General features: G+C 39.3%; 1 protein-coding gene across 1 annotated transcript in view; it reads right to left on the minus strand.

Moving 5' to 3' along the window:
- Positions 1 to 22,418, minus strand: part of LOC126354380 (death-associated protein kinase dapk-1-like) — a 313,801-nt gene that overhangs the window by 177,967 nt on the left and 113,416 nt on the right. The window contains exons 9-10 of the mRNA XM_050003980.1: positions 12,267 to 12,380; positions 4,556 to 4,753 (exon numbers count right to left, since the gene is read on the minus strand). Of these exons, the coding sequence (XP_049859937.1) occupies positions 4,556 to 4,753; positions 12,267 to 12,380 (312 nt within the window). The remainder of the gene's footprint in view (positions 1 to 4,555; positions 4,754 to 12,266; positions 12,381 to 22,418) is intronic.

Below are 22,418 nucleotides of genomic sequence, written 5' to 3' on the forward strand. Positions count from 1 at the left end.
AGTTAAATGCAATATCTCTTCTGTTACCAAGGATTTCTACTAGCCCTCATCTTTTTACCTACTTGATCCTCTACTGCCTTCACTATTTCATCTCTCAAAGCTACCCATTCTTCTTCTACAGAATTTATTTCTCCCATTCATGTCAGTTGTTCCCTAATGATCTCTCTGAAACTCTCTACAACTTCAGTTTCCTTTAGTTTATCCAGGTTCCATCTCTTTAAATTCCTACCTTTTTCCAGTTTCTTCAGTTTTAGTCTACAGTTCATAACCAATAAATTGTGGTCGGACTCCAATTCTGCCACTGGAAATTTCTTACAATTTAAAACCTGGTTCCTAAATCTCTGTGTTACAATTATACAATCTATCTGAAATCTTCCAGTGTCTCAAGTCCTCTTCCACATATACAACCTTTTTTCATGATTCTTAAACCAAGTGTTAACTATGATTAAGTTATGCATGATGCAAAATTCTACCACGTGGCTTCCTCTTTCATTCTTTACCCCCATTCCACCTTCACGTACAACTTTTTCTTCTCTTCCTTTTCCACAATCGAATGCCAGTCCCCCATGACTATTAAATTTTTGTCTCCCTTCACAATCTGAATGAATTCTTTAATCTCATCACACATTTACTCACTCCCTTCGCCATCTGCAGAGCTAGTTGGCATACAAACTTGTACTACTGTAATATGCGTGGGCTTTGTGTCTATCTTGGCTAGAATGTTGCGTTCACTATGCTGTTCACAGTAGCTTACCCGCGCTCCAATTTTTTTTATCCATTATTAAACCTACTACTGCATTACCCCTATTTGAGTTTGTATTTATATCCCTGTATTCACCTGACCAGAAGCCTTGTTCCTCCTACCACCGAAATTCACTAATTCCCGCTATATCTAACTTTAACCTATCCATTTTCCTTTTTAAATTTTCTAATCTACCTGCCCAAATAAGGAATCTGACATTCCACACTCTCATCCGTAGAATACCAGTTTTGTGTCTCCTGATAACAATGGCCTCCTAAGCAGTCCCTGCCCAGAGGTCTGAATGGGGTACTATTTTACCTCCACCATATTTTACCCAAGAGGATGCCATCATCATTTAATCATACAGTAAAGCTGCATGCCCTTTGGAAAAATTGTGGCTGTACTTTCCCCTTGTTTTCAGCGTTTTGCAGTACCAGCACAGCAACGCCGTTTTGGTTAATGTTACAAGGCCAGATCAGCCAATCACCCAGACTGTTGCCCCTGCAACTACTGAAAAGGCTGCTGCCTCTCTTCAGGAACCACACGTTTGTCTGGCCTCTCAACAGATACCCCTCCATTAAGGTTGCACCTATGGTATGGCTATCTGTATCACTGAGGCATGCAAGCCTCCCCACCAATGGCAAGGTCCACAGTTCATGGAGGGTGGATTATTTAATTTTAGATAAAAAAATCTACTCAACAAGTGGCAGCAGAACACACACATGAAAGACTGTTGTGATTGGTAAGCTTTTGGAGCCAAGGGTTCCTTCTTCAGGCAGAAGGGTTGAAGGGGAAGAAAGAAAGGTGAAGGAAAAGTAGTGGTGAGGTCTAGGAAAAGGGGTAGATAACGGGAAAGTCACCCAGAACTGTGGTTCATGGGAGACTTATCATACGGGATGAGAAGGAAAGACTGATTGTTGGAGACTGCATTGGCGAGATTTGACAACACACATCTAGCATTGCTTCATAGCCCTTCCTCAGGTCCCTACAACAGGACCCTAACCTGTCCTCTGCAGAACTTCAGACTCTACATTCCCTAAAGGCTGAAAGCTGATTACCCCATCATTATCCTCCCAGCAGACAAAGGACCTACCACCATGGTACTTGACTGAAAGGAGTTTGTTAGTGAAGGTCTACGCCAGCTGTCTAACACCACAACATACAGTGTCTGCCATCAAGGTCCCAGCCCTGTGACTCAAACTGACCTGAAGTCCTTCCTTAAAACCTCAGGCCCTTTTACCTTCTCCGTAAGATCCAAAAACCCAATCATCATGGCTGTTCCTAGATCATCTGAAATCTGTGCCCATCCGTCTCCCCCTCCCACCACACACCTTGCTCGTTGCCACTGATGCCACCCCTCTATACCAACAACCCCTAAAAAGATTGTTTGTCTGCTGCTGAACATTTCCTCAGTCAGTGTCCACTTGATTCCAAACCTATGACACACTTCCTAAACACCTTAATCAACTTTGTACTTGCCAACAACTACTTCACATTTGAGGGGCAGACATACAAACATAGGGGGATGGCCATGGGAATCAAGGTGGCTCCTTCCTATGCCAACCTTTTCATGGTTCACTTGGAGGGGGCTTTCCTGGGATCCATAAGTCTTCAGCCCCCAGTTTGGGTTAGATACATTGATGACATCTTTACCATGTGGCTCATGGTGAGGCTGACCTGTTGAAATTCCTGGAATCTCTGAACACCTTCTCCCAATTAAATTTCACATAGTCATATCCCGAATCCCATGCCACTTTCCTTGATGTTGATCTCATTCTCCTCCAGCTACACACTTCTGTCCACATAAAACCTACTAAAAAATAACAGTACTTACATTTTGACAGTTGCCATCCTTTCCATTCCAAATGTTCCCTCCCATACAGCCTTGTAATTCAAGGCAAACATATTTGTTTGGCTGCGCACTCCTTAAAGCAATACATCACCATTCTCACTTCAACCTTCATTGGATGTAAGTACCCCACTAGCCTTGTTCAAGAGAATATTTCCCACGGAATCACATCCAATCCTGGTGCTGCTGATCCCTCCAAAAAACTATTTTGGAGCACACCTCTGGTCACTCAGTACATTCTGGGTCTGGAATGTATTAATCAGCCACTTCGACATGTCCATTACTTCCTAAAATCATGCCCTGAAATGAAATCCATTTTGTCTGAGATTTTGCCCACCACACCTAGAACAGCTGTTCATCACCCTCCCAATATCCACAATATTCTTGTCAGGCCCTATGCTGCTTCTGCACCCATCTCCCTACCCTATGGCTCCTATCCCAGTGACCGCTCCCACTGTAACACTTGCCCAATGCGCACTCCTACCACCACCTATATCAGCACTGTAACTGGCAAAACACATACTATCAGAGGGACAGCCACCTGTGAAATGACACATCTTATATCAACTGTTATGTAAACACTGTTCAGCCTTCTACATTGGCATGACTACCACCAAATTATCAGTTGGGATGAACGGGCATAGGCAGAGGGTGTATACTGGTAACACACAATATCCTGTTGCAGAGCATGATCTACAACATGAAAATTGTGACCTTGGTGCTTGGTTCACCACACATAATCTGGTTTCTTCCCTCAGACACCAGTTCCTCAGAACTTTGCAGATGGAAGCTACTATTACAACATGTCCTTGGTTCTCGCCACCCACCTGTTCTTAATTTAAGTTTATTTTTTCTGCTGCGGCATTCTTCACAGTACTTACTCATTTCTTCACTCCGTTTTAGTTTTCTACATCTTTCATTTCCTTATCTGTCTAGCTTTTGCCGCCCCTCTCCCTCCTCTGTTAGGTACAATGCACTTAGCATTTCACTCTTATTAACTCACGCACGATGTTTAAGCATAAATCTCTGTCTTGCATATGACCCTGTCTTCCATCTTTAAGCTCTCAGGTTTTCCAAACTCATCCCGTCTGGTAATTATCCCCTGACACACGGCTCTGAGTGACTTTGCCGAAATCTACCCCTTCTCTTAGACCTCTACAGTCCTTTTCCTTCATGCCTCTTCCTTCCCCAACTCTTTTGCCTGAAGAAGGAACCACTGGATCTGAAAGCTTGTCTAATTTTTGTCTTTTATGTGTGAGTTCAGCTGCCGCTAGGTGAGTAGACTTTTTTATCTATCCAGTTACCTTGTATTAAAAGGATCTATTGATACTCCCCACACAGATCCCAGTTTTCAAGAGACTGGTTATTTAACATTTCATTCAATACACCGAGTTAATGTAAGAGGATACAGAGAAAAGTTCTAGGCCTGGGACAAGGCCTTAGAACCTGGAGATAAAATTGGCCATGTGTGTGTCAGTTCTGCTCTTGTAATTGTGTGATGGTTTTGCTTTCTATGTGTGACAAAAAATTTAGCCCGACAGCTGAATAATATCTAATAGTCTTTTTCACTGTGACTGCCTGTCATTCATTGCCTCCACCAGACAACTGTACAATATGACTGACATCAATACCATCTCTGCCCCAGGTCAAGAACTCTTCACTGTAGCCTCCCATATTAAGTGTACACATGTAACTCAACTCATCCTCATACACAAGTTATTACATCACCCATCTCTTGAGAACTGTTATCTAAGTACAGAGTATATGTTAACAGAATAAATCACTTTTGTCTGACAATGTTTCCAGTTAATGTAACTGGATAGCAGTGGCTTGGTGAGCAGATTTTCTATCTATCCAATTACATTATAGTTTCAAAAATAGACTACTTTCATTGATATAATTTCTCCAGTTACCAAGTAACATGCTTGCTTAACATGCACAGTAATATTTCAACATTAACTCACTAAGTTTTGTGTTGAGACATTGACTCCAGCATTGACAAGAAAGCTCAGAGCATCTTCTTGTCCATGACGAGCTGCCCAAATCAGTGGTGTGTCACCAGAGTCATCTTTGGCCTGTAGATTCGCTCCAGATGTGTTTAGTAACTCCAGAACACTTACTTGTCCACAGCCTGCTGCCACATGTGCAGGACTGACTCTCTCCTGTAAGACATAAAGATGTAAGACTGAGGAACTTTTTTGTGTAGGTTTTACACATTATTGCATGCTATGTATAGGGTGTTTATGTTGAATGCTTTGAGTTGTGTTAGTACCTATTGAAACACAAAAAAGTCCTATAAACATGGGTACAGAAACGGATACTTTCCGAGATAGCCATGTGTTTATAGGAAGGGTTGCATGATGCTGGGTTGCGGGTGTTGGCACAATCATTGGACTGGCACACTGCAAATTTGTCGGCAAGGTGTTATGCTGTCTTACTTGCAGTACTGTACCTATGAGTCGTGTTGTAGGCTACATTACTTTTTTTCATGTCAGTGTGCCTTACTCTACAGACTTGTCAATCATAGATATGTATCATGATGTTTTACCTTCTTCCAAATGAGATTCTCAAATTCACTTATGTGTTTACTATTATTGCGCTATTTGTACACACAAATGGTATGGTAGACTTACATTTTCTCACTTTCACCACTTATTAGCAATGGAAGCTAACTACTCAACAAGAGAAATGGTGGACATGATATTCTGCTATGGTTTAGCAAATGTATATAGCCTATGACCCTGTGCTCTCTATGCTGCAAAATATCCACAGTGCAGAGTGCAATCTGATAAACTGTTCAGGAAACTTTTCCAGCATCTGAGGGACACAGGTACCCTTGCACCTTAGAAGACTGACAGTGAAAAGCCCCTAACAAGCCACACACCCAATATAGAGGAGCATGTGCTATGTTCAATGGAAGAAAGTGTGCAACCAGTGTGTAACAATTAGCAGCAGCAGCAGTAGCAGCAGCAGCAGAAGGCATTCTGCAATGTATTCTGGCCCCAAGGCCACAGGATCATCATGGCAGGTGGTAGTTCTGTCACAGGCTGTTGCAGATGTCTGGAGCAGATCCACTGTTCACATCCAAGATTTTATTTACTGATGAAGTGGGAATCACAAGAGATGGTGTTATGAGTTTCCATAACCAGCTTGTGTGGATAGATGTAAGCCCCCAAGCAATTCAGGAAAGAGGGCATCAACACTGATTCTCAATCAACATATGGGTAAGTGTACTTGGAGATAGATTAAGAGATAGATTAATAGGGCCATACATGCTACCACGAGGGTTAACTGGGGCACATTATCTGGACTTTCACATTATTGTATCGTCTATCTTGCTGAGGCTATGCCATTGCAGCAGCAAATACAAATGTAGTTCATGCATGATGGTGCACCAGCACACTTTCATGACAATGTGTGTGAACATCTGATGCAGAAATTTCAGGACTGCCCCAGTGTTCGAGGAGGCCACAAATCTTGGCCTGCTTGTACCCCAGACCTCAATCCCTTAGACACTTGATTATCGGAACACTTGAAGGAATTGGTCTATGGCAAGCCAATCAATAATATGTGGACACTACGGGGTGCATCTTCAATACTTGTCAGCAGGTACAATAATAACCGAATATACTCCGAAGAGTTTGTCATTCCTTATTCTGGAGGACAGAGGGATGCACTGTCATGAACGGATGCCACATTTAATACCTCCTGTAAACATGTGTTTATTACAGAAATTAAGCATTTCTGGACCCATGTTTATTGGACTCATTTTTCTTGTTTCAATCAGTACTACCACCTCTCAAAGTATTCGACACTATTTTTTAAAACCCTGTACACTCATTTTGTTCTCTTGGTAGAGGAGTCTATCAGAAATCATAGAGTAATGCATCATACATACAATAGCTGGCTTAAGATCACCATCATCTATTATGGGATAGAAAGGGGGTTTATTTGTCATTTAAGTGAACACCATGTTAGACACTGCTTCCTCCCCACTTATAACCATTCATCATGTGATGACGGATTCTTTTCTTTGGTGATAAAGTAAGACAGTTCTAAGGAAAATAGCTTTGTGCCCAGAGTGGTTACTTACCTTGCACAGCTTACACTACTTTGTTATTAAAAAATTATAGCGTTTTGGACCATTAACTGTGCAGGACACATCAGACAAAATACCTGAAGATGGCTTAACACATCTGAGTCCATGAGAACTGCTCAGCAATGGAGGGGCATATTAATCATCAATAGCACAGACAATCAAGATGATAGGCTTTTCTAATCAGATTAGATAAAGATCTTTATTGTCTGTTTTTCCAGACTGGTGTGGTATGAGATGAATATGATTAAAACTGGATGAGCCAACCAATCCACATGACAACAAATTATCCAGCCTAAATGCTTAAACTGGAAACAAAAGATGGGTAAGGAAGAAAGATTGGAGTATAACATCCCATCAACACCGAGGTCATTAGAGACGGAGTGCAAGATTGGAATATTTCAGGTATGGGAAGGAAATTGGCTGTGCCCTTTCCATGGGATCATCTTGGTATTTGCCTGGAGTGCTTTAGGGAAATCAGGGAAAATCTTAATTTAGAGGACCAGACAGATTTGAACCATCGTCATCCTGAATGTGAATCCAGTGTGCTAACCATTGCACCACCTGGCTCGGGAGGAAGAACCAAGCTTAGAGTGTAACATCCATTTGCCAACAAAGTCATAACAAATGGAGTTCATGTTTGGACCAGAAAAGGATGGGAAAGAAACTGACGGTCATTTATACATGAAAAACAAGCTAGAAAGGAAAAAAAAATTAAGAATATTGTATGTGATTATCGAACATGCTTAAGAATGAACAAAATGGTGAAAGAGCGTTCAATATGTGTAAAATGTTCCCATTAAAACTGATGTCCACACACTTTCACAACCTACCAAGAAAAGCTGAAATCTGGATATCTCCAGATCCAAACCTAGGGGAATTCAGCTGGATGACATAGCCATATCTAAAAGGAGTGTTACAGAAATTATGAATGTTAAAGTTATCAGAAATGGGGAATCTAATTCAGATCATTATCTCTCTATGATTAAAATATGATTTCCCGACCGGAAACAAAAAATACAACCAAGAAAGTAATGAGATACAACTCCACTACAGTTAATATTACAATAGAAAATGCAGAAAAAAAATCAGAGAAGAAATTGAGACAACAAAAAATGAGTTTGTCAAGAACTCCATGTACAAATTGGTACAGCAGTAGAGAAAACTTTAGGATTCGTCAGGAATAAAAAGAAGACATGGTGGGACAAATAACATGAATAATTACTAGAAAAAAGTCCTCAAAAATTGAGAAAATAGAGTTGACCAAAAAAGAACATTTAGAAGACCTGAGACAACAAAGAAAAGAAACATAAGGAAATTCCAGAAAAATCTCATCGTATGGACATACAAGAAAATTTTATCAAAAATAAAATTAGAAATTCTTAACAAATTTTTAAACATATACTTCAAAGGTGTGTGTGTGTGTGTGTGTGTGTGTGTGTGTGTGTGTGTTTCTGTCATCTATTGTTGACGAAGGCCTTAATGGTCAAAAGTTTTAATTGTGAGAGGTTTTTTGTTGTGCCTATCTGTGACTCAGCATCTCCACTATATGGTGAGTAGCAAATTCCCTTTTCACAATATTATTACATTCCATCCTGGATTTTCCATTGTTTGATAATGTTTTAGAAGCTTAACACGTTCATCTCATTATCACGTAAAATACAAGTCAACTCCACAATTAAATTTACAGGTGCCTTTTATCTGAGCACCAAACACACTCAATTATACCTTGGAATATGATTACCCATAAGCTGCAATCACCATAAACTGGGGCATCCTCCAACCCGATTATGAAACCATTCATCAATGCAAATATTTGATGGTAATTTATGATCTTTCCCATCCCTCACAGCTTTGCCTGACACTTTCCTGTCGAAGGCATATCTAAGGTATATTATACAATACTCTTGAACACCGTCCAATGTTGCTCTAAATTTTTGGTCCTGGAGAGGAATTTTTCATGTTGGCCACCCAGGTAATCTGAAATCTGTTTTTGTTACTCTTACTTTGCAGAAATATCTTCCTACTTTTCTTTACATTCTAAGTTACAACTGCACTGAGTGATGCTGTAATGGCCTTATGAGCACTGATTCCCTGTTCCACACTGAGTCATAAAGTTCAGGTCCATCGGCGGCCATGAGAGCTAATATGTGACCTTCACAAGCTGTTTCTCTGATTAGCAGCTCAAACTTTTGGGTAAGAGGGGAGAACAATTTAACATGATTCACTGTCCATACTACTTACCTTAATCACTTTAGTCTCAATCTACAGCTGGTACGTTGAAATTGTCACTTATTATTATAACATGACAAGGAAATTTTCACAACATATTCTCCAAGTTTCCCCTCAAACATTCCACAACACCACCTTCTGAGGCAGGGGGTCTATAAAATCATCTGATGAACATGTTTTATCCACTTTTAACACTCATCTTTAGCCAAATTATTCAACAGCTGGAATCTTCACTAATCTCACTAAAATGATAATACTTTTTACGGCTAAAATCATCCTCCAACACTGGTGTTCAATTTGTTTTTGAGATACACATTCCTGTCGGAATTTAAAATTTCATTGACATTAATATCTGGCTTCAATCAGATTTCTGTCCCTAGTACTATGTGGGCAATGTTATTGTTTATAAGCAAGAGTAGTACTGGGACCTTTCCACAGACATTCCTGCCATTAACTGATATTGTATTGATGTTTCCTAGTGCTGATATGCCATGACATTCCTTCTTCCTTGTCTCAAACCAAAATGTGTCTTATAAGGCCTGTGAAGTGATTTCTGTACTATCAAAAAAATTATGTATGCATGCTACATGCACTCTGCTACCATAGTAGCTCCTACCAACACGTAGCACAAAGCTGATCTACTTTCTCCCAGACAGCAGAGGTCAGGAAACCTGCATCCAAGATTGCAACAAAATTGTCTGAGCCTCTGGTTTAAAACTTCCATTTGACTTCAAAACAGAGTACCTTGAATGATTGTCCAAGATTTAATTGCACAAGGGGCTAACAGAAGTTAAATTGGTATAACCGAATACATTGTTATAAAACACTGCTAAGAATTTACATTAAGGCCTATCTTTCAGCAGAAGTTGTATAGTCTTAAAACAGATATTCATAGAGGTATCGATATTTCTGTGATCATAGCTATGGCTAATCTTTAGTCTGTCACATCACAGTTAACTCTGGAATTCTGGTAGACTTAATCTTTTTATACATTCTTTTATCTTACTCACTAAAACTCTGACTCTTTAATAATTCCAAAAGCCAAAAAATAGCTACTGGGGGAGGGGGAGGGGGCAGAGGCTGACTAGATTTGTCCAGAGGATTAGGGGGAAATGGGGGAATAAAATACCTCTCTTGGACCAAAAACAGGTTCCTTGCCAGGCTTATGGTGATGTCCTTAATGGCAACTTCGGGGGGGGGGGGGGGGGGAGGGGGGGAGGGAACAACTTTTGTAAGGCCGTAGTTGGTGGAGAAGGTACACTCTCCTTTATGAGGGTTAATGAAGAGAGGAACGACTACCTTGGGGCAAAGAGAGGTCTTCAAAGGCTACAGGAGTTAGCCCAAAAAGAAAATCCTCAGATGTGTTAGGCTTAGTAGGCCAACACAGGACTAAAACATGTTATTTCTTTCAATGTCTATACAACATATTGTGCAAAAAGTCTCTACCTGGCTCACTGGAAGGATATCCTGATGATGATAGTGTTGCTATATGTGAATTGGTGGCTGAGAGCATAAGTGTCAGATATTGAATCCAAAAGTTTGTGGTTCAGTCCTCAATGGTTCCAGTTTTTTTCTTCATCTATGAGACTGATTTGTATGAGTGAATGATGCCAAGTTACAGCATGGTTCCTTGTCCACATTAAAATGGAAGTACCCTTATAACTGGCTGTCTATATCATTTCAGAGCTATGAGAAACATAAGGGCATACCCCCTTCAATAGGATTAAGCTTAGTGAGGCAGTAGGATGTTCTGTTTTACATTATGCAAGACACTTGTTTTTTTTTTTTTTAAAACTAACTTCACTGGTTTGTGTATACACCAATTTTTGTGAAAATTGTAAGAGTCACGAAGACTGAGACAATGAGGCTAAACTCAGATGATATGTTGAACTATGTATCGTAAGTAAGTGATTAAGGGTGCAAAAGAACTGGTGTACACATAGAACTAGCAAAGATCTCTACAGTTTTATCAGAAATGTCAATGTTACACTAAGTTTGTTCATTTATCAGCTTTCAAACACACTGAAAAGGGGGAAGCAAGTGTCGCCATGCCTAGAGTGCAAAAAGAAGCACTATCAGTATGGGGCCAAGATTGAATGGGACAGAATGATTGACCTCCAGGGAATGGTTATGTCATCTTGTGACATTTGTGTTTATACATGGCACACTTCTACAACAGTGGTACGAGTACGGTGGCAGCAGAAGGAAGAAAGTTATACACATCAGTGAGTGAATGCCTAACCATGACTGCAATCATCATGAGGGAGTTCACCTCTTATCTCCAAGACAGTAACTCCATCTATAGTATTGATTTTATGCTAAAGCACTGTAAAAAGTGTATACTGTCTGCACTGATGTTTTGTATAATCTGTTGCAAGTTGGATATATACCAATATTAAATGCCACTGTCTAGAAATAACACATGCACTGTAATAGACAGGGGAATATAATTGCTCTGATATTAAGTGACAAAATGTGTACTCTTTGACTATGTGTCACTTTAATCTGTATTATAATGATGACCACAAATGTGTATGTAGCTACTGTGATGGTCCACATTCTGGTGGCTTTCACTTTTTTGTGGAGCTGTGAGCATATGCTGAGAGCAACAGTTTATGGCACTATTGTCTTCAGTTCTACACAATTTATGTAATCTCGTCAGCAACAAACACTATATGAAATGCTTCAGAGCCCAAGGAACTGCAATTTCTTCAACCACATCCATAAATCCATAAACTGTGCTTCATAACAACAATTCTCATCTTTTACAGAACGGCATGTAGCCTACCGCTTTTTCCTTGATCTCTATGTTTGCCAGATATCTTGCATATGACTGGATAGAAATTTATTTGTCACGGTTCTCCAGCAACCAATGGTGATTATAAACATCATGGAGTGATATTTTCCCAGAACACCAGTGATTTTCTTTGATTCCATGCCATAATGTTCAGAGACTCAGATTCCAATAAACACAGACTTAACACAGTATTCATTACTCAAAGTAAGAGCTCAGTTGCAGTTCTATAATCTTGATCACATGTTCATCACCTGAACATGTTGCAGTTATCACGAATGTTAGTGTACACATGGACAAGTCAATGGTTGCGCTATCCTGAAAATATAATACTACATTAACCTCTCTGAATAACAGATCTACAATTGGTAAAAACCAGTTAACTTTGAACATACATGTAACACTGTGCTTTTGTGTGTGTGTGTGTGTGTGTGTGTGTGTGTGTGTGTGTGTGTGTGTGTGTGTGTGTAGACAGAGAGCAATTTACTTGACAAAATTAAAATAAAAATACAGTAGAGAACAACACAATGTAAAGGTTTATCAGAGTTCATACCTTATTGGAGACATTTACACTGATTTTTGTAAGACTCATTAATTTTTGAAGACCTTCCACATTACCAGAGGCTGCAGCACTGTTCAGTGCAGACACAACAAAATTATCGCCATCCTGTTTGGAAAGAAAATAATTACATTAATTTTTTTTTTACTTGGAATTAAACTATTTTTGATGGATTAAGAAATTTACTTTACATGCTGGGAACAGTTTCTTGTCAGATAAATGTAATGGAATGAGGCCATTTTTAAGGGAGAGTGAGACCAGTAATTGTGAGTCATGGATTTGGAAAAAAGTCTAAACGTATTTTCGTCATTGGAAGGGGTGGGGGAGGGATGAAGGTATGACAACTGTTTCAGCTTTAGTTTAACACACTATAGTTGTCAAGAAAATTAAGTTTACTGAGTCACTCAAACCCTAATAATTGCAACTGATTGGCAAGTGGATTTGGTAGGTGTGTGTTGAAGTCTCCGTACTAAAAATCTGCAGAATCAGACTGAAGTCTATCCCAAATTTCACAAAACTTTCCTTTGTTCATGTAATGTGTGAAAAATCCTGCATATTAACCAAATTCACATATTTATTTCACTGTTGTTGTTGTTGTTGTCTTCAGTCCTGAGACTGGTTTGATGCAGCTCTCCATGCTACTCTATCCTGTGCAAGCTGCTTCATCTCCCAGTACCTACTGCAACCTACATCCTTCTGAATCTGCTTAGTGTACTCATCTCTCGGTCTCCCTCTACGATTTTTACCCTCCACGCTGCCCTCCAATGCTAAATTTGTGGTCCCTTGATGCCTCAAAACATGTCCTACCAACCGATCCCTTCTTCTAGTCAAGTTGTGCCACAAACTTCTCTTCTCCCCAATCCTATTCAATACCTCCTCATTAGTTACGTGATCTATCCACCTTATCTTCAGTATTCTTCTGTAGCACCACATTCCGAAAGCTTCTATTCTCTTCTTGTCCAAACTATTTATCGTCCATGTTTCACTTCCATACATGGCTACACTCCAAACAAATACTTTCAGAAACGACTTCCTGATACATAAATCTATATTCGATGTTAACAAATTTCTCTTCTTCAGAAACGCTTTCCTTGCCATTGCCAGTCTACATTTTATATCCTCTCTACTTCGACCATCATCAGTTATTTTACTTCCTAAATAGCAAAACTCCTTTACTACTTTAAGTGTCTCATTTCCTAATCTAATTCCCTCAGCATCACCCGATTTAATTTGACTACATTCAATTATCCTCATTTTGCTTTTGTTAATGTTCATCTTATATGATCCTTTCAAGACACTGTCCATTCCGTTCAACTGCTATTCCAAGTCCTTTGCCGTCTCTGACAGAATTACAATGTCATCGGCGAACCTCAAAGTTTTTACTTCGTCTCCATGAATTTTAATACCTACTCCAAATTTTTCTTTTGTTTCCTTTACTGCTTGCTCAATATACAGATTGAATAACATCGGGGAGAGGCTACAACCCTGTCTCACTCCTTTCCCAACCACTGCTTCCCTTTCATGCCCCTCGACTCTTATAACTGCCATCTGGTTTCTGTACAAATTATAAATAGCCTTTCGCTCCCTGTATTTTACCCCTGCCACCTTTAGAATTTGAAAAAGAGTATTCCAGTCAACATTGTCAAAAGCTTTCTCTAAGTCTACATATGCTAGAAACGTAGGTTTGCCTTTTCTTAATCTTTCTTCTAAGATAAGTCATAAGGTCAGTATTGCCTCACGTGTTCCAACATTTCGACGGAATCCAAACTGATCCTCCCCGAAGTCTGCATCTACCAGTTTTTCCATTCGTCTGTAAAGAATTCGCGTTAGTATTTTGCAGCCGTGGCTTATTAAACTGATAGTTCGGTAATTTTCACATCTGTCAGCACCTGCTTTCTTTGGGATTGGAATTATTATATTCTTCTTGAAGTCTGAGGGTATTTCGCCTGTCTCATACATCTTGCTCACCAGCTGGTAGAGTTTTGTCATGACTGGCTCTCCCAAGGCCGTCAGTAGTTCTAATGGAATGTTGTCTACTCCAGGGGCCTTGTTTCGACTCAGGTCTTTCAGTGCTCTGTCAAACTCTTCACGCAGTATCGTATCTCCCATTTCGTCTTCATCTACATCCTCTTCCATTTCCATAATGTTGTCCTCAAGTACATCACCCTTGTATAAACCTTCTATATACTCCTTCCACCTTTCTGCCTTCCCTTCTTTGCTTAGAACTGGGCTGCCATCTGAGCTCTTGATATTCATATACGTGGTTCTCTTCTCTCCAAAGGTCTCTTTAATTTTCCTGTAGGCAGTATCTACCTTACCCCTAGTGAGATAAGCTTCTACATCCTTACATTTGTCCTCTAGCCATCCCTGTTTAGCCATTTTGCACTTCCTGTCGATCTCATTTTTGAGACGTTTGTATTCCTTTTTGCCTGCTTCATTTACTGCATTTTTATATTTTCTCCTTTCATCAATTAAATTCAATATTTCTTCTGTTACCCAAGGATTTCTAGCAGCCCTCGTCTTTGTACCTACTTTATCCTCTGCTGCCTTCACTACTACATCCCTCAGAGCTACCCATTCTTCTTCTACTGTATTTCTTTCCCCTATTCCTGTCAATTGTTCCCTTATGCTCTCTCTGAAACTCTGTACAACCTCTGGTTCTTTCAGTTTATCCAGGTCCCATCTCCTTAATTTCCCACATTTTTGCAGTTTCTTCAGTTTTAATCTACAGGTCATAACCAATAGATTGTGGTCAGAGTCCACATCTGCCCCTGGAAATGTCTTACAACTTAAAACCTGGTTCCTAAATCTCTGTCTTACCATTATATAATCTATCTGATACCTTTTAGTATCTCCAGGGTTCTTCCACGTATACAACCTTCTTTCATGATTCTTAAACCAAGTGTTAGCTATGATTAAGTTGTGCTCTGTGCAAAATTCTACTAGGCGGCTTCCTCTTTCATTTCTTAGCCCCAATCCATATTCACCTACTATGTTTCCTTCTCTCCCTTTTCCTACACTCGAATTCCAGTCACCCATTACTATTAAATTTTCGTCTCCATTCACTATCTGAATAATTTCTTTTATTTCATCGTACATTTCTTCAATTTCTTCATCATCTGCAGAGCTAGTTGGCATATAAACTTGTACTACTGTAGTAGGTGTGGGCTTTGTATCTATCTTGGCCACAATAATGCGTTCACTATGCTGTTTGTAGTAGCTTACCCGCATTCCTATTTTCCTATTCATTATTAAACCTACTCCTGCATTACCCCTATTTGATTTTGTGTTTATAACCCTGTAGTCACCTGACCAGAAGTCTTGTTCCTCCTGCCACCGAACTTCACTAATTCCCACTATATCTAACTTTAACCTATCCATTTCCCTTTTTAAATTTTCTAACCTACCTGCCCGATTAAGGGATCTGACATTCCACGCTCCGATCCGTAGAACGCCAGTTTTCTTTCTCCTGATAACGACATCCTCCTGAGTAGTCCCCGCCCGGAGATCCGAATGGGGGACTATTTTACCTCCGGAATATTTTACCCAAGAGGATGCCATCATCATTTAATCATACAGTAAAGCTGCATGTCCTCGGGAAAAATTACGGCTGTAGTTTCCCCTTGCTTTCAGCCGTTCGCAGTACCAGCACAGCAAGGCCGTTTTGGTTAATGTTGCAAGGCCAGATCAGTCAATCATCCAGACTGTTGCCCCTGCAACTACTGAAAAGGCTGCTGCCCCTCTTCAGGAACCACACGTTTGTCTGGCCTCTCAACAGATACCCCTCCGTTGTGGTTGCACCTACGGTACGGCCATCTGTATCGCTGAGGCACGCAAGCCTCCCCACCAACGGCAAGGTCCATGGTTCATGGGGGGAGGATTTATTTCACTAGCAGCTAATATTTATTTCATTCTGTATTATATTTTATAATAAATTTTCAATGGCATTTCATAATAATCTAAACTGTATAAAATTTAAAAAAAAGGGGGGAATATTTCTGACTTATACAACACACAATTCATTTATTTTTCTTTTATCCAGATGTATATTCCTGCCTTCGTGTGATTCAATGTTAGTGATAGTGTTATTATAAACGTACAGGCTGCTAGAGGATCACACGAAGTGCTTTCTTGACGTGAAAGTTTCTCAGGTGCCACACTTCTTTCATCTTCTCACCATGTAGTATCTTTCTTTCTTCTGACCAAGTTGTTCTAAACTCTAATTTCTTGACCTCTTTCCTCACATACCACTTCAGTATTTTGTGGTTGAATGTGTGGCTATCCTGTATATCTGAGTCTGTTATGCTGGCATCCTTCAGGTCTTCCCTGGCTTCAGTGACCCACTTCATTTTCTTAATGCCTTTTGTGTAATCCAAAATTTGTTTAATATGTTGGGTGTCCTGGAATTCTCTTGATATGCCTATAAAATTTCAATCAATATTTTTCCAAGCTATGTACTATTTTAGATATCTGTCAGTCTCTCGTCTACTCCTCAATCTGTAGCCTCCTCCTGTCCTATTGGGCTCTAGGATTTGTCTGATGATTCTTTTCCCTAGTCTCTTGTATTTTCTAGTGCACCTTCCAATCCATAACATTTCTGATGCATATGAGATTACTGGTTTGATGGCAGAGTTGTAATGCCTCACTTTAAATTACATAATAGCCATAATTTATTGTAGATGTTTCCTATCTTCCAGAATGCTTTATTTATCTTTCAGTTTATCTGTCCTTGACCTTCTCTCCCTATCCCATCTGTTTGTATCATCACCCACTGATAATTGAATTTGTGAACTCTCTTAATCTCAGCATATTTTGTCTTATTCTTTTGTTGTGTGTCTTTTTAGTTTGGTATGCATCCTGTTTTCTTGAAAGATACCTGTAGTATGACCTTTTAACATACTCTTTAAGGACCCTGATTTTCTGTGAGCTATAGCAAGATTGTCAACAAATGCCAGATGGCCAATATCTTGTCTATTGATTTTTCTTCTGCGACGAAGCAAGCTGGGATATTTTTACTTCCCCACTTGTTTTGCCATCTGCCTCGTCAAAATTCATTTTTTTCATTTTTGAATTAATTACCATTACATAGGCGAGTATAACCTCCATTTTCATGAAAGAGAAAGATTGGCCCACAGTTTTAAAGAATATAACACCAGATCTAATTTTGTGCTTAGTTTTATGTATTTAATTGATTTTCTAACTTATTTTGACTATTCCTAATTAGTACCTTACATTATAGTGTGAAATCAGTAATTGTTTCATAATTTAAATTCTATTGTTGACATTTGGAAGACGAAACACTAGCATTCTTTAAGTATTTATTTGGCTCTACTCGAAACCATGTTAGCAGAGCCAGCCCTTAATTAATTCCAAAGTAATTAACAGTTTTGTCCTAAGTATTGTTTGCATAACTATATATGTTAATTTCATGATTTAAGCAAATGATTTGGCTTAACCCTTGTAGTAGAAGAAACTGTTAAAAATAACCAATTCTTTGATGTATTCAGTTAATTTAATGAGTTGAGTTTTAATTTTAATTTCTGTAAATTTAACTTTGAACAATGTGTAATTTCAGCACCCCCAAGACAGTCAGTCCATGCCCAAGTTTCAGACAAGAACCTATGTTGGTTACAACAACAACAATGCATCAAATTAACTGTGAAATAAGTGTAACACAATTAGGCTTTGTGTTAAAACAATGACAGTGTCTGTTCAACATGTATCGCAATATTCTGCAAGACTTGTGAACTGTGTGGTTAGGTTTTTACTGCTCGTAGATGTACAACAGTAAACTATTGAAGCAGTATACATTGCAACCTATTAATAAGACTTATCGAAAGCTAAAAAATAGTGCAATGGATATATAACTGTGTATTATTGGGCGGTTGAAAACAGTGAAAGTAAACATCTGTGAAATGCAAATGTGCACCTGTCAGATACATCATTTAAAGTAGTCCGTGTTCGACTTCCACTCCCCACCCCCCCAATTTTTCAGCCAGTATAGTAACACAGTACATCGATACTGATGTATGCACAATAGTGATGAATTACCATTGCCCTGATACACCCTTTTCTTATCTCAACGGACTCTGATAACTCTCCCACAAATTTAATTTTGAATTTGGTGTTTGTCAGTTTCTTTCTTATAATGTACACTGTCTTCTCGCTGAGGTTTGTCTGTTCCAATCCCTGGATTAATGATGGTCTTTCTATATAGTTATATGCCTTCTTGAATTATATGAAGGTACATACAGTCTCTCTGCTTGTAATGCTTGATGTCTCAGGAATATTTCAGCACAGAATCTTTCCACTCTGGACCCTGTGAGATACTCTCCTACTTTGTTTTCCAGTTGGAGCTGTATCCTATTGGGCAGACACTGTGATGAAATTTTGTATGTGACGGGCGGTAAAAATATCCCTCTGTAACTGTTAACATCAGTCCTAACCCCTTTATTATGTAGAGACACTTCCAGACTTCTGGTATTACATCAGTCTCCCGTATGTCTTGTATGATATTTGTTTCTTCTCTGGCAGCATTCAGCCCAGCTTTGGAAGTAGTTCAGCTATGATGTCATCTTCTCCTGCTGTTCTACCATTTTTCATTACTTGTCTTTATATCTCCAATTCATCTGAACATTTCAAGTTACCATTTCTCTTTTTCTCATGGCTTCTTGGAAATCTCCCTACCTGTTCGAGTCAACTCAATAGTTCACCGACATACTTCATCACTGTCTTAAATATCTGTCGTTCAGTGCCAGTTCTCCACCCTTTAATCTGAAACACGGATTTTGAGGTTGGTATTCTGTAATCTTGGTTTCAAATGTTGTTATTGTTCTTTCTTTATTTTGGCCAACTATCGGACCCCCGGAGTAGACAACATTCCATTAGAACAACTGACGGCCTTAGGAGAGCCAGTCATGACAAAACTCTACCAGCTGGTGAGCAAGATGTATGAGACAGGTGAAATACCCTCAGACTTCAAGAAGAATATAATAATTCCAATCCCAAAGAAAGCAGGTGCTGACAGATGTGAAAATTACTGAACTATCAGTTTAATAAGTCACAGCTGCAAAATACTAACGCGAATTCTTTACAGACGAATGTAAAAACTGGTAAATGCGGACCTCGGGGAGGATCAGTTTGGATTCCATCGAAATGTTGGAACACGTGAGGCAATACTGACCTTACGACTTTTCTTAGAAGAAAGATTAAGAAAAGGCAAACCTACGTTTCTAGCATATGTAGACTTAGAGAAAGCTTTTGACAATGTTGACTGGAATACTCTCTTTCAAATTCTGAAGGTGGCAGGGGTAAAATACAGGGAGCGAAAGGCTATTTACAATTTGTACAGAAACCAGATGGCAGTCATAAGAGTCGAGGGGCATGAAAGGGAAGCAGTGGTTGGGAAAGGAGTGAGACAGGGTTGCAGCCTCTCCCCGATGTTATTCAATCTGTATATTGAGCAAGCAGTAAAGGAAACAAAAGAAAAATTTAGAGTAGGTATTAAAATTCATGGAGAAGAAATAAAAACTTTGAGGTTCGCCGATGACATTGTAATTCTGTCGGAGACGGCAAAGGACTTGGAAGAGCAGTTGAACGGAATGGACAGTGTCTTGAAAGGAGGATATAAGATGAACATCAACAAAAGCAAAACGAGGATAATTGAATGTAGTCAAATTAAATCGGGTGATGCTGAGGGAATTAGATTAGGAAATGAGACACTTAAAGTAGTAAAGGAGTTTTGCTATTTAGGAAGTAAAATAACTGATGATGGTCGAAGTAGAGAGGATATAAAATGTAGACTGGGAATGGCAAGGAAAGCATTTCTCAAGAAGAGAAATTTGTTAACATCGAATATAGATTTATGTATCAGGAAGTCGTTTATGAAAGTATTTGTATGGAGTGTAGCCATGTATGGAAGTGAAACATGGACGATAAATAGTTTGGACAAGAAGAGAACAGAAGCTTTCGAAATGTGGTGCTACAGAAGAATGCTGGAGATTAGGTGGTTAGATCACGTAACTAATGAGGAGGTATTGAATAGAATTGGGGAGAAGAGAAGTTTGTGGCACAACTTGACTAGAAGAAGGGATTGGTTGGTAGGACATGTTTTGAGGCATCAAAGGATCACAAATTTAGCATTGGAGGGCAGCGTGGAGGGTAAAAATCGTAGAGGGAGACCAAGAGATGAATACACTAAGCAGATTCAGAAGGATGTAGGTTGCAGTAGGTACTGGGAGATGAAGCAGCTTGCACAGGATAGAGTAGCATGGAGAGCTGCATCAAACCAGTCTCAGGACTGAAGACAACAACAACAACAACAACATCGGACCATGTCAATTCAACTGTCACTCTTCCCAAACTTTGATTATGTGCAATGCTCCTCCACTCATTTCCGATGTAGTTCTTTTATCTCCTGAGTACACACTTTACCTGTCTCCACTTTTGGCTTTTCAGGTAACCTTCATGTGTTCACAGTTTTCAATCTGGCATACCCCTGTACATGGTAGTATTATGGTTAGGTCACCACGTCCAAAAGCAAAGCTACTGCCAATATACCCCCCCCCCCCCCCCCCCGGCCACTCTACCGAGGAAGCAGGATCTGTGTCTAATTTAATCGCATGATCAAATGTCACATCATTTTTGAAAGTGTTTGGGCATTGTGTATTGCAGACAGGACATGGAAAACTGCGTTAAACCACATCCTGATTAGTTGGCATGCTGGCACTGCTCGTCGTTAACCCGTGTTTTAGACTCAATACAGGGTCAGTGGTTCCCCCTTCCCTGGAAGTGGGCACTTCAATGCACTCAGCCATCCAGGCAGATCTACAACAGACCTGCCAGACAGTACTAGTCTCTTCTCCCCCCCCCCCCCTCCCCACCTATACACTGGTCTCGCTTCCTCTTCCCCATCCACTCCAGATTACCACTTCCACCCCATGTAATAGTTGCATTCTGGCCCAAGCTGCCAGAGTTGGCAGTCATGTGTGCATGAGATGTGCTTTCTAGTGCAAGCAAATGGTGGTTGTTTCTCTTTTTCTCATGAAGGCTGTGGCTGAAATTTTTCTGTAAGTGTCATTATTGTAACTTAATGTGTCATCTTTATGGTACGTGGCAAGCTATCTTTACTAATGTTCATATAAATATGAAAAAAACTCTACAGATCTGAAATAAAAAATGCTAAGTGGAGTGCAGATGATGAGCACATTTTAAATTTCAAAAATAAATGTAAAGCAGGCTACAATGTAATCAAAACGAGAGTTAATAATAACCGTAAATATAACAGCATCCCTATTGACTGTGATACACTCAAAAAAAATTTGTAAATATTACCGGCACTACCACTCCACTCAATAAATCTGTATTAGTTGCAGAGGCCCTGCTAGCTCATGCAAAACAAACAAGTGAGAAATTTATGTACCCTAATCATTTTAAATGACATTCATAAATCGATACACAAACTTATCAATTCCACAACAGAAAACTATTTCGGACTCAGTAATTTAGTCATAAAGTGTATAGCAAAGGAAATTAAAATACCACTTCTTTTCTTTTACAGTCCAACAGTACTAAGTGAAGGAATTTTCCCAGAGTGTCTTAAGCTCATAGTTACAATACCTATGCATAAAAAAGGTCATAAAAACCTCCCAAATAACTACAGACTCTTTCCAATAGTATCAATCATATCCAAGATGATAGAAAATTTTATGCACAAACAGATATATAGTTATTTTCAAAGCAACAAAATTTTCAATTTACAGGTCTCATCTGTCAACTGTAAAAGCAGTTAAAGCTTTGGTGAGTAATGTTTATAAAAAGCATGGAAAAAGGCTATCTATTTCCAGGACACTTACTGATTTAAGCAAAGCATTTGAATCAGTGTTACATGAAATAGTCCCCAAACAGTTACAATATTATGGCATAGGAGGTAAATCACTCAATTTATTCAAATCATATTTAAGCAACAGGTACAGCTTTTGCATGCAAATAAGCAGATATCAGCAATACTCCCAATAAAAAGAGAAATACCACAAGGCTCTGTTCTTAGGTCTTTCTTATTTATTGACTACATTAATGACTTTTCAAATTATATACCAAATAGGAATATAGTATATGATGATTGCATAACATTCATAACCACACATC

This window comes from Schistocerca gregaria, chromosome 3, assembly GCF_023897955.1.
Source record: "Schistocerca gregaria isolate iqSchGreg1 chromosome 3, iqSchGreg1.2, whole genome shotgun sequence".
Taxonomy (NCBI): domain Eukaryota; kingdom Metazoa; phylum Arthropoda; class Insecta; order Orthoptera; family Acrididae; genus Schistocerca; species Schistocerca gregaria.